Source organism: Anoplopoma fimbria, chromosome 16 (genome assembly GCF_027596085.1).
Source record: "Anoplopoma fimbria isolate UVic2021 breed Golden Eagle Sablefish chromosome 16, Afim_UVic_2022, whole genome shotgun sequence".
NCBI classification, from domain to species: Eukaryota; Metazoa; Chordata; class Actinopteri; order Perciformes; family Anoplopomatidae; genus Anoplopoma; species Anoplopoma fimbria.
Window position 1 is genome coordinate 17467688 of NC_072464.1, and position 13338 is coordinate 17481025.

The 13338-nt window shown below is 40.4% G+C and overlaps 2 protein-coding genes across 2 annotated transcripts; one reads left to right on the forward strand and one right to left on the reverse strand.

The window, feature by feature from the left end:
- Positions 1-1614: 1614 nt before the first annotated feature.
- LOC129104597 (frizzled-7-A-like) lies at positions 1615-6560 on the forward strand. Its single transcript, XM_054615362.1, has one exon. It carries the CDS (start codon positions 2125-2127, stop codon positions 3814-3816), a length of 1692 nt encoding a protein of 563 aa, XP_054471337.1. The 5' UTR covers positions 1615-2124; the 3' UTR covers positions 3817-6560.
- A 2764-nt stretch (positions 6561-9324) lies between these two features.
- Positions 9325-10263, reverse strand: LOC129104948 (olfactory receptor 4D10-like). Its single transcript, XM_054615813.1, has one exon. It carries the CDS (start codon positions 10261-10263, stop codon positions 9325-9327), a length of 939 nt encoding a protein of 312 aa, XP_054471788.1.
- Between the last annotated feature and the right edge of the window lie 3075 nt (positions 10264-13338).

Genomic DNA, 13338 nt, shown 5'->3' on the forward strand with positions numbered 1-13338 from the left:
AGAACGAGTCCTTAAGGAAAACAAGCTTTTGAACATTCCTTCAGTTTAGTTTACCAATAATGAGCATTAACTGTTCCTTAAAGTAAAAAAGAGAAAAAAAATAAGAAGAAAATAATTACAAAAAGGATTTAACCGATGCCATATGTGTTAAAGTGATGGTATAGTCTTATTGCTGTTTGGGATTTACACCTTTTTTCATAGATGCAAAAAACGTGATTTTATATATTGTATCAATGAAATGCAAGAACTGAAAAGTCTTATTGCTGTTTGGGATTTACACCTTTTTTAAACTTTTTTCATAGATGCAAAAAACGTGATTTTATATATTGTATCAATGAAATGCAAGAACTGATTTTTTTAAATAATCTAACCAGAAAAATGCATTTTTTTGCCTATTGTAAAGTCTCTGGTGTAATGTAATTACTGTAACACATTTTCCTTCTCAAAGGGAGTAAAGGCCAATCAAGAACGAGTCCTTAAGGAAAACAAGCTGGATTAAATGTAAACTAAAAAGGAACATTCCTTCAGTTTAGTTTACCAATAATGAGCATTAAAGTAAAAAAGAGAAATAAGAAAATAATTACAAAAAGGATTTAACCAATGCCATGTGTTAAAGTGATGTTATAGTCTTATTGCTGTTTGGGATTTACACCTTTTTTAAACTTTTTTCATAAATGCAAAAAACGTGTTTTTATATATTGTATCAATGAAATGCAAGAACTGATTTTTTATAATCTAACCAAGGGAGTAAAGGCCAATCAAGAACGAGTCCTTAAGGAAAACAAGCTGGATTAAATGTAAACTAAAAAGGAACATTCCTTCAGTTTAGTTTACCAATAATGAGCATTAACTGTTCCTTAAAAGTAAAAAAGAGAAAAAAGAAAATAATTACAAAAAGGATTTAACCAATGCCATATGTGTTAAAGTGATGGTATAGTCTTATTGCTGTTTGGGATTTACACCTTTTTTCATAGATGCAAAAAACGTGATTTTATATATTGTATCAATGAAACGTAAGAACTGAAAAGGCCAATCAAGAACGAGTCCTTAAGGAAAACAAGCTGGATTAAATGTAAACTAAAAAGGAACATTCCTTCAGTTTAGTTTACCAATAATGAGCATTAAAGTAAAAAAGAGAAAAGAAATAATAAGAAAATAAACTTTTTTCATAAATGCAAAAAATATATTGTATCAATGAAATGCAAGAACTGTTTTTTTAAAATAATCTAACCAGAAAAATGCATTTTTTTGTCTATTGTAAAGTCTCTGGTGTAATGTAATTACTGGGATTTACACCTTTTTTAAACTTTTTTCATAAATACAAAAAAACTTGATTTATATATTGTATGCGTTATCAATGAAATACATTCTTTTTTTAAATAATCTAACCAGAAAAATGCATTTTTTTGTCTATTGTAAAGTCTCTGGTGTAATGTAATTACTGTAACACATTTTCCTTCTCAAAGGGAGTAAAGGCCAATCAGGAACGAGTCCTTAAGGAAAACAAACGCTCTGATTGGCTGAGACGCGGCCTCGGTTTCAAGGCGCCCCCCGCTCTGTCGGAGGGGGTCTTGTGAATGAACGGGGCGCCTTGAAACCGGTGGAATCCGCACGCAGTGAGCAGAGCGAGTCTCTGGACTTCCAAGAGCCCAGCATGTGAACCGACTCTCTGTGTGAAGTCAAGTCGGGAAAACGATGGAAATATAAACCTTTCTGAGTCCAGACGTGGCAGCCAAAGTGACCGTGGTGACGTGTTGCACGCTGCTTGGATAGGACTTTGCAGGACTTTGAAGAAATGGGACTTTAGGGTGGGTTTTGGTGGTTTTTTGGGTTTTTTTTTTTTTGGAGTGGGCTGCTTGGAGTCACTTACAAAGACCATCAAGAAGTCATGACACTGAGGACGCTCCTCTTGGATCTATCTGCGTGAAACACGAGGGAAACCCGGCCACGGAGATCCACACTTGATTGACTCAAAACGCACGCAAAGTTTTTTTGATAATTAATGCAGGTTTCTTTGTTTTTTCACCGTTTTTCAAGTCGCCCTACTTGGATCAAAAGTTTTTCCTTCCCTCCCCCTCCTCCTCCTCCTCCTTCTCCTCCTCCTCCTCCTCCTTCTCTTCCACTATGGCGGCGGCCAGGTCCACCGCTGGCTCCGTGTTTCTGCAGATCATGTGTCTGCTGAGCTTCTCCTCCACTTGGGCTCAAAACTACAACAGTGAGAGCGGGATATCGATCCCAGAACACGGGTTCTGCCAGCCCATCTCCATCCCTTTGTGCACCGACATCGCCTACAACCAGACCATCATGCCGAACCTCCTGGGCCACACCAACCAGGAGGACGCCGGGCTGGAGGTGCACCAGTTCTACCCTCTGGTGAAGGTGCAATGCTCTGCAGATCTGAAGTTCTTCCTCTGCTCCATGTATGCTCCAGTGTGCACGGTGCTGGAGCAGGCCATCCCCCCATGTAGGTCTCTGTGTGAGCGTGCACGGCAGGGATGTGAAGCCCTCATGAATAAGTTTGGCTTCCAGTGGCCGGAGCGGCTCCGCTGTGAGGCCTTCCCCGTGCATGGAGCAGGGGAGATCTGCGTGGGCCAGAACACATCCGAGCCCAGCGGCCCGGTGTCCTCGTCCCCCAATGCGCACGACCTTGTTACCCTCCCCCCGAACATAGGCCGGCCCAACCAACGCACGCCCCACAACAACCAGCACCAGTTCTCCTGCCCTCTGCAGCTGGAGGTGCCCACCTATCTGGGCTACAGATTCATGGGGGTCAACGACTGCGGGGCCCCGTGTGAGCCCACTAAACCCACCGGCATCATGTATTTCCGGGAGGACGAGGTGAAATTCGGCCGGTTGTGGGTCGGGATCTGGTCCATCCTGTGCTGTGTGAGCACCCTATTCACGGTGCTCACCTACTTAGTGGACATGAGGCGGTTCCGATACCCCGAGAGGCCCATCATCTTCCTCTCCGGGTGTTACTTCATGGTGGCGGTGGCGTACGCAGCAGGGTTCTTCCTGGAGGACAAAGTGGTGTGTGTGGATAAATTCAAGGACGACGGCTACAGAACCGTGGCTCAGGGGACCAAGAAGGAGGGCTGCACCATCCTCTTCATGGTGTTGTACTTTTTCGGGATGGCCAGCTCCATCTGGTGGGTGATTTTGTCCCTGACCTGGTTCCTCTCTGCTGGGATGAAATGGGGCCATGAGGCCATTGAAGCCAACTCCCAGTACTTCCACCTGGCTGCGTGGGCTGTCCCGGCCATCAAAACCATCACCATCCTCGCCATGGGCATGGTGGACGGCGACGTCCTGACGGGGGTGTGCTTCGTGGGGATCTTCAACGTGGACGCCCTCCGCGGCTTCGTCCTGGCCCCGCTCTTCGTCTACCTGTTCATCGGCACGTCCTTCCTCCTGGCGGGCTTCGTGTCCCTGTTCCGGATCCGCACCATCATGAAGCACGACGGCACCAAGACGGAGAAGCTGGAGAAGCTGATGGTGCGGATCGGGGTGTTCAGCGTGCTCTACACGGTGCCGGCCACCATCGTGATCGCCTGTTACTTCTACGAGCAGGCCTTCAGGGAGCACTGGCAGCGGACCTGGCACATCCAGACCTGCAAGCGGTACGCCGTCCCCTGCCCGATTCACAACTTCGCCCCCATGACCCCAGACTTCACCGTGTTCATGATCAAGTACCTGATGACCATGATAGTCGGGATAACCTCGGGTTTCTGGGTCTGGTCCGGGAAGACGCTTCAGTCATGGCGGCGGTTCTACAAGCGCCTTAGCAACGGTAACCATGGGGAGACGACGGTTTGAAGTTACCAGGAAGGAAACGGGCACAAAGCCTCGATGTTCTGGATGTAATAACCATGTAAATGAGGTCAAATAGCTTTCATTTTTAATACCATTTTGGACACATTTTTATTTTTTTTTAGGTTGTGACAGCAAGTCAGGCTTTTGGTCACAGAACCAAACTTTGATCTATATTTTTTTTTTTTTTTTACATTTGTTTGTTCATCATCAAACAACCCACACTCCTGGCTTTTTTTTGTTTTTGCATCGTTGGATTATGAACTGGTGTAAATGGGCATACTGGTCCCTGGACTGTAATGCCTGACTGGTGAGGCTACTTTTGATATGAAACTCCCTATTATTGATTATATCCTCAATATCACAATGTTATTGTATTTCATGTCCACTTGGGTGAGAGGTTCTCACCATGAACAGAAAAGACTGATGTTTCCATGCAGTGTGGCCTTCTGTCCATGCTGCAGCAAAAAAAAAAAAAGGTCAAAGGTTTGGTCCCTACAGCCGCCGCACCCGCTGACTGTGAATTCATTAATTAGGGATGCCTGGATTATATGTTTTAGGTCACTCTGCTTTTAGTTTAAGACTGAAATGCTTTAATGTGTGTGTGAGAAATTGCAGAGTACAATCTCGCCCGTTTTTTAATCTGATCAAACAATTCATCAACTCGTGACTCCACGCCGTTACGTGCCAAGTGGCTGCCCAGAAGTCCAAACTATTATTTCCTGTTTTTTAACTTTTTTTATTTTTCAGACTGTCGAGTATTTGCTCTTGTATTGAATGTTCACTCCGAAGGTGAATGAAGTTATGTATTGGTTTGCACAGCTATCCTAAAGGTTAAAAGTGTTAAAAATGACTGATTCAATCTGTTAAAGAGACCACACACACACACACACACACACACACACACACACACACACACACACACACACACACACACACACACACACACACACACACACACACACACACACACAGGTCTCCACTCTCTGCAATGAAGACACAACAGCTCATTGTTTGTCTCAGTGTGTGGTCTCTCTCAACTGTTGGATCCCTCCATCTAAAAGACTTTTAAGCTTTTAAGACATCCAAAGCACCATTTCAAGGATACAGATTTGATCCACACAGAGTGGAAATGGTTGCTCAGGAGTCCTATGTTATTTTATCCTGACTAAAGATGACTGTACACATTCACGCCTGTATTCTTCCCAGTGTATCCGCGCCCTCCCTTATTATTTCACTTGAAATGTTGCATGGTTCAAATGCAGACTTAACATTTAAGAGTTTTCAATGAATCATTTTTTAAGAGTCTGGGCTACGTTACAGAAGCCTTCAAACACAAAGAACCTGCATTTATTTTCTCTGCGTCTGGAAACCGGACTCATGTTCGGTTTTCTAAGTCATGGAAACACCAGGGAAGAGGTCAAAGTTCACCACTTTGTGGGACATTTTTTTATTTGGAGACAGCGGTGGAGACAGACTGCAGTGTTCAGCAGAGGTGGAGGGTATTTTCTGGAGCTGAATCACTGGGGACAGCTAAGCAATTTGTTACTACAGAAATTGAAGACCTACATTGCCTAGTGACAAGTTTATCATTTCCATTTTTTAAATAAATATATATATTTATTAAAAAAAAAACTTGAAATCTTTAAATAAAAGCGATTTCAGAACTATTCATTTATTATCTGAAACTTGGGTAGTTTTTGAAATTTCAGTGGAAAACTAAACGGTCAACGTAAAAAGGTAACCAGTGATTTAGTCCCATTAATCATCTGTTCTATGCAGCACATTCGCTATTTAAATTGATTCAACAAACCAGTTTATTTCTCGGACTAAATAATACAATAAGTAGGATTGATAGCAGCATATGTTTGCCAGAAGGTTTTGTATCTTGTTGTATAGCATACGTCACCTGTACACGATGAAATGAAACATCCGGCAGCAATATGGGCTAAACTCACAGCATACTGGCCTTATAGACCTGCTATTCTAGTTATGTTTAATCTCTCCAAAGTTCGGACCTGAATCCTCACATACTAATAGATATATAGCCTAAGTACCAATCTTATACTGTTAAAGCAGTTTTGTATACAGGAACTGTACATTTCCCATGTGAATGCACTACATACCTCAACCCTGGTTAAAGTTACTAAGTAGGATTGAGATAGGAAACATGTTAACACTCCTCTACTCGAGTTATCTCTCGTCCATGGTTTAAATAAACGGTGCAAAAGTATTCTGTGTACTTGCCTTCAGGCAGCAGAGATCTGCCAGTGTCAATGGTACCAGACTGATGTGTTTGTATTGTACTACGTTTTCAGAAGGAATATGAGTGTGTGTGTTTTTTTTATTTTTTATTGGAACATATGCAACCTACCAAGAAAACACAGACTCTGTTTTTTAAAGGCATATTGTATTTATGGGGATACTCATTTTTTTTGTCTTTTTTCACTTGTTTTTTAATGAGATAAGCCTGTTGTATGTGTACAGTTTGAATAAAATTGCTACGGTTTGTAATGCATTGATCCCTGTGGTTTGTGTGCAGAAATGAACTTGTTGTCGAGCTTCACTGTATATTCCCTTGGAAACAGCTGTTGACAAAACAGTAAGTAGATCTTGACCTCAGATTGTTTTGGCAACATATGTGTGGTATTTGTTGTTTAAAAAATGCACCACTGTAACCATGTTTGGCCCTTATTGCTTTCACCTATCACCTACCACCTTAACCTTATTGCAGCCCAGTGAAAATACTTTTCGTTCATGGGCAGGACACATGACTTTGTAGACATTAGCGATGACACACAGGCCACATTGTGATGCTGCAAGTCCCACAATCCTTAATGATGTTGATTAAAATGTGCAACTCTCCATTGCTCGCACTGTCTTCAGAATCAGATTAAGCTTTATTTGCTAAGTATGTCTGCAGATACAAGGAATTCGACTGCAGCTGTAATCATACAAGAAAAAGTCATTCTGGCTAAATACGAAAAAAGTACATATTGTATAAACAGAGCAACAGAACTGAGAATAGTCCTGAATCTAGGGAAATAGTGATGCCGTTTACCTGCCAAACATCTGTCACCAGATGAAAGCTGAGCGTACCAACACGTCTTAAATAAATATAACAGCACTGAACAAAAGGTCTTTTTGGGTTGTATTCTGCTGCACAGCTGTATAAAATCCCCTGCTACGTTTATGAACATATTGCATTCGTTTGCGATACTGCGGCATCGTCTACAAACAGGCAAACACAGGTACATAAATGGTTAAGTTCTTAGGGGAAAAGAGGAGAAAACGCTTTTGATGTTGACTAGAGGTAAAGGCGCCGGCCTGAGAACAGAACTGATGCTTCTCTCTTACTGAGATTTTACTGAAGCATATGATCACTGATGCGTAACAGTGTCTAATAAAAAATACACTGAGATGGATACACAAAAGTTACATTTTATTAATAACACCAGTGACTCCATGATACCAGTGATTTGTATGTGGCAGTGATGTTTAACTTCAGTGTCCGTAGCTTCTCAGCAAGCACACCCTTTTAGCTGAGCTTTAATGTATCAATTGTAGAAATGTAGGAGACCTAAGTGGACGTTTTGGTGAAGAGACAGCTGATGGACAATGATGCTGATCCACTCTGACTGACTAGAACTGTAACCCTTTACATATAACTTAAAAGAGCACTCCACCCATTTAGCATTTCGCTTCTATATCATTGTCGAACTATTAGTTTTCTTTATCAAAACCTGTAGCCTACATTACCCACAATGCAAAGTGACTGCCTTAGTATTATGCTTGTGGCAGCTACTAGCCTCGAGCAGAGTTAAGGAGAGTCTAGTAGTCACTTTTTTTTTAATCTCAAAAAAAGCTTTCAAACTTTCAAAACTTTCTTTCATTTTTAAACCTTGTAGTTTTTGGTCCAAACTGAAGTATTTGTCAGACTTCACACTTCCTTCTGAAGCAACTAAAGGCTTAGTACAACTTTTTTTCCCCCCAACATGTAGTTGTAGTCCCCAAGACCTGTGAACAGCTCTCTGAGGTCTCACACAATTACACTCTGGTCTGATGCTGCCCTCTGGTGGCCAAAGCTATAAACACATGCATCAGTCTGAATGCTGCTAAAGAAGGCATATATGAACTTTAAATCAATCATCCTGAATCATTCATTTTACTTTACAGTGTTTCTCCATTGTTTTAATCAATTGTAAGAAACAAAGGCTTCAGTTTTGAATCCACAGAAGCAACCAAATCCTAAAAAAACTAAAGTGTTTCAGTTTGTAATACAGAAAATGCATTTCCCTAAATCAAAATTACTTTAATTGTGTTTATGTAAAAAAAAAAATGATGTTGGATAACAACTCCTCACTCAAGATAGCAAAAATAGGAATATTTTCAAAGCAGTGCATTAAATCATAAGTTCACATTGGTAATAAGTTAGTGGTGATATTGGATGCTTGTTTTAAAAGTAAAGATAACAGAGTGAAACAATCCAAAAATCAATAAAAGGTAATAATATTTGCATTTATGATCACTGCATCACTTCATTAGTAGTTTGTGATTACACCAGGCAGAAGTAAAGGTGATACTGACCTCTAGTGGCCACAACTAGGAATACATATAATAGCCTGATATAACTTTATATTAGATCATATACACTTTACATTATCCATTTTGTTACATGCACTTGGTCAAACTTAATTTCACTTTTCCTCAAAATGTCAAATAAAAAATGAAGGGCCTTTTTTTTCAAATGATTTTATATTATTACCCAGTTTAGAGGATGAAAATATAATATAATATAATCATCCTCTCTCTAATACCAGAAATTGTAACAGATAACTGGAGCCACATCCTGCCTCTGAATTGTTTTTTCAGGTGTCCTGGTACAGACCTACAGAAAGTATTTGAATTTTGAGCAGTGGTAGTATTAAGTAGCAGTCTAAAGCTACCTTGTGTAGTTTTTTAAAGGCTGTGTCTGTCACTTGGAGTAAACAAAGTTGAATTTATCTTCAGATCTTACATAACGGTGCTTTAGGAGAAGAGATTTTGACAGAAAAGGAGGTAGAATTAAGCTCAGAAGAGAACTTACGGTTTACTCTGATTAGCAGCAGTCAAGCTGAGAAATGAGCCCGTTGAATTTTTAAAATCATGGTTTCATCAAAAGTCATATTTACTCTTCTTTCCTACAACAATTTGTTTTACGTTACTGTTATGATAATGTAAATCACTCAAATTGGCTGTAATATACTGTTAATATTTATTTTCGTTTCTAATGTTTTTATTGTGAATAGATCCTCATCATATATGGCATCCAGATTGCATGTGTGGAACAACAAGTCATGTGTAGAGCAGAGAAACCCCTCATTGTTCTTAAAATACTCAAATTTAGACAAATATTTTATGTTTCAAATGGTTTATTATCATGACGAACATACATAAATGTAAATTTCCCCGCTGCGGGACTAATAAAGGATTATCTTATCTTATCTAAAGAACTTTACATCAAAGTGAACATTATCACAAAACTATACATTTTCTCTCAAACAGAAATCTTTTACACGACTGTCTTATTTTGGGTAGCTTAAATCCATATATAAAGGGGGTGATAATTGGTTGGAAAATGAGGAGATATACAGATAAAACAATGCGCACTATATCCGGTACGTGGGCGTTATCGAACCTGGAATCCACAAAGTGAAAAATGCAGCCGACAAACATGTTTGACAGTGAGACAATCTGAGGTGTGCAGGTGGTAACGGCTTTTTGTGTGTTTTCTTTGGACGTATTTAGACAAACGGACAAAATCTTCATGTAAGAGACTGAAATGAGAATAAACGGTATAACCATAGTCACAAAGGCAAAGAGCAGGTCAGATAAGCTGATGAACACTGAGACCGAACATGCAAGTTTAATCACTAAGTGGTGGTCACAAAACACCTTGTCAATGACATTTCCACAAAATGTCAAAGGGATGACGAACGAAAATGCAAACATAACGTTAGCAAACGAATACGTCCATATAAACAGGATTATCAAACCTACTCTCCCTGTGCTCATAATGACATTGTAGTGTAAAGGGTAACAGATACAGACATATCTGTCAAAGGCCATAGCTGCTAAACTGCAAAACTCAACAGAACCACACGTGTAGAGGCAACACATCTGCAGGAAACACCACGGCAGCGTCACCTCATGTGTGTCCGACAACATCTGTGTGAGCAGAAGAGGATACATGGATGTGCTGCCACCCATTTCACTCACAAATATATTACACAATAATATATACATCGGCTCATGCAATCTCCTGTCCATATATATGACCACAATAAGAATTGTGTTTGACATGCAAATAGAGAGGTACCACAGTAGAATTATGCTGAAATACAGGTATTTTAAGTTTCCGATGTTCCCATAGGCAGCCAGCACGAAAGACACAATCTCAGTTGAGTTCTCCATTTCTTTCTTGTGCACTATGCGAGCTGCAAAGTAAACCCAGAGCCTATAGCAGCAACACTGGCTCAGTAATAGTGTTATCTATTATCCTTTAAAAAAATGCCTAAACTTAATTATTCTATCTGCATTTCAATTGTTTTATAATCGTTGTGCAAGGCAGGCAAACACAGCTTTTTTTCCACTGTTAAATTCCAGAGAACAGAAACAAAGAATCACAAAAGAACCTCATCGGCTTGAATTTTGTCCAAAAGTTATTTTCCCCATCAGTTGAGATAAATGTCACCAAGACTGATCTCTGCACACCAGTGTGCAACAGCACCACGGTGTGTATCACCTCGCTGGTCAAAATAACAACACCAAAGGGATTCTGGTCAAAGAGGAATACAACATTGCTTTAGTGTCTCATAGATTATGATGCAGACAACTGTCTTCTCAGTCACCTGTGACAAAATGGATTTAGATATCAGTAATCACAGTGCAATATTTAGCATACAGTATATGAACATAAATTCACATTTTACACTAATGCTCCAAGGTGTCTCTGAAGTATGAAAGCCTCCAGGCGGCCCTCCCAACTGAACAAGACAAAAGCCTCTGCTGTACTTTGTACACTTCTTGTACACAAATTGGTGGGTTGGGCTGCACTGAATTTGCATTAGAGAATACTATGCAATTTCATATTCTCAATTTGGATTTGTGAACAACCGGACATGATGGGGATGATGGTCCATGAGGGGTTTAGCCATGTTTGTTAAGGAGGAAAGGACAGATGGAAAAACTGAACATTTCTTTAAAGTTAGTTAGACTGATGAGAGAATGAGGGTGAGACATCAGGATCTTCTACATGAACCTATTCTGAACCCATCAGAGATTGATTTGACATTATCAATCCCTAAAAATGTTTTTGTGGATCTTGTAAATCTTGTAAAACGCATGAGTCATTCTTAAACTCGGTGTGTAGAGATCGCTATGCCTCCAGGTCGGATAAAGTAAGAGGAAAGAAACTCTAGCAACTACTGACAGCGGCCCTTATTCTTTAGTGTCTCATGTTTAACTCTAAGAAGGAAAATATATCAAACATGATTCCTCTCACTGTATTCTCTTCTTCCATCTCTTACTTTTGTTCAGTTTTTCTCAACAGGAAGTAAAAGTTGGAGCCAAAAATAAAATAAAAATTTGATCACAAACATTGGTGAGAGGAAAGGGAAATTTAAAGGAGATGTATTTAACATTCGGAACGCTAATATAACAGAAAACAACTATTATCTTTTTAAAGATATAGTGGAGTAATGTCTAACTGAGCAGATAATTAAGTCACTCTGCCTTTGTTTGTGTTGTTATCAAAGCTTCTCCTTGCTTTGTCGACATAGCCGGGCCGGCCATGAGTGCTTTTAGTGCATGTGAGCGTGCACCACTGGTTGGCTCAAAGACGCCGCTTGGCACTGCTCTCATATGGCGGTTACAGCTGATAACGGCGTCCCAAACAAGAGAGTCGCCACGGAAGCGCCCACCCTCCGGTTCCCCCTCAGGTAAACACTGCTAGTCCTGTTAGCACTTAGCCGTAGTTTGCACCGTTAGCATCATTAGCTGTGTGCGAGTCGCTGGCTTGCCTACGCCATGTTGAGAGCCATTAAGAGGCAAGCGAAATGCTCTCCAAATCTCGTATCTTGCACCTGTCGTATCTTTCATGCGACAGTGCTGTTGAAGTGATGAGAAAGGATGCTCCGCGGACACTGTTCTTGCTGGTATAATAAAGTTTATTACAAACAAGCAACACATGTCATGACGGACGTCTAGAGCGCCCGGAGGTCTCGAGTCAAATCTGTGAGTCCCCTGCCTTTCGGGCTCTTACACCTCCTTATATAGGGTACATCTTAATCACATTTGGGGGGGAAGTCAAGATAATGTATGTGGCTCCGTCATTCTACACACTTAATCACATTTGGCCCCTGGTATCCTGTCCATCTGCTTCCTGTATCCTATGTAAGACAAAAACACTTGGGTCCTTCGCTGTATTGTGCAAGACCTGAAAATATACCACACACCTTTAAAAAGAGGAGGACGGGGTAATGTTTTAGTATTATGATGTTTTTCATTCTGTACACGAAAAGGCATCAAATCGAGAAACAAAAGGAAGACAAGCAACACATGAGAGGAAACAATCTATACACCCGTATAGACTGTCTTGTCGTGAACTCTGAACTCAAACCCATCCATACTTTCATGATGAATTTGAACAGTGACTCTGAATCAGGCCTTATCACACAACCTTTTGTGCTTTTGACCTTGTTTTGGGCCTCAGAGTCACAGTTTATATGGTATTTTTGTACGTCATTGCCCTTATACTGGGACCAAGCTGTTGTGTTGATGGACCTAATTAGCAAAAGATTAATGGCATGGTGAAAAGGAAGTGTTCTCTCCGATATTACTGGTTACCATAGAAAATCACTAGGGTTATTTTTTTTTCTGATTTTGAAAAAGCTCCTTGCAGAGCCACTGATGATATACAACCATTTTTACAGGAGTCATACGCCCCAGTATGATATGATATGTAAAATCTGGGTTCGGTATTGGTACAGTACTTGAGTATTATAAACTATGAGGATGATTGTATGGATTTAGTTAGACACATATTTTAGAGAAAGCCTGAAAAAGCTGACAAATAGTGTTATTTACTACAGTTAATACCAAAGATATCATGCATACACATTACACTGTACGGCACCAGACTCAATACAGATTCATACTTTCATTAAAGTGTATTTGTGACAAACAAGCCCCTTAATGAACGTTTAACTTGACTAAACACTGGCCTTTGACACCGAGGACATCAGCCAGCACATTTCCTGAAAAACAACCTGATGTGTTCAGTTAATTCACATGAGATTACCATGCTATTGACAATAAAGACCTGCTGGTGTAACTCCCAGCTGCTGTAACTCATTGTCACAGGGACACAGACATGCAGAGTAAACATGATGATTAAGCCTCAGGATCATTACTCCACTACATTGTCTACGTATCCCCAGGACATCAGTCTGTTGTTGATGTCCTGCACTGGGACCAGCAGTCTCCATG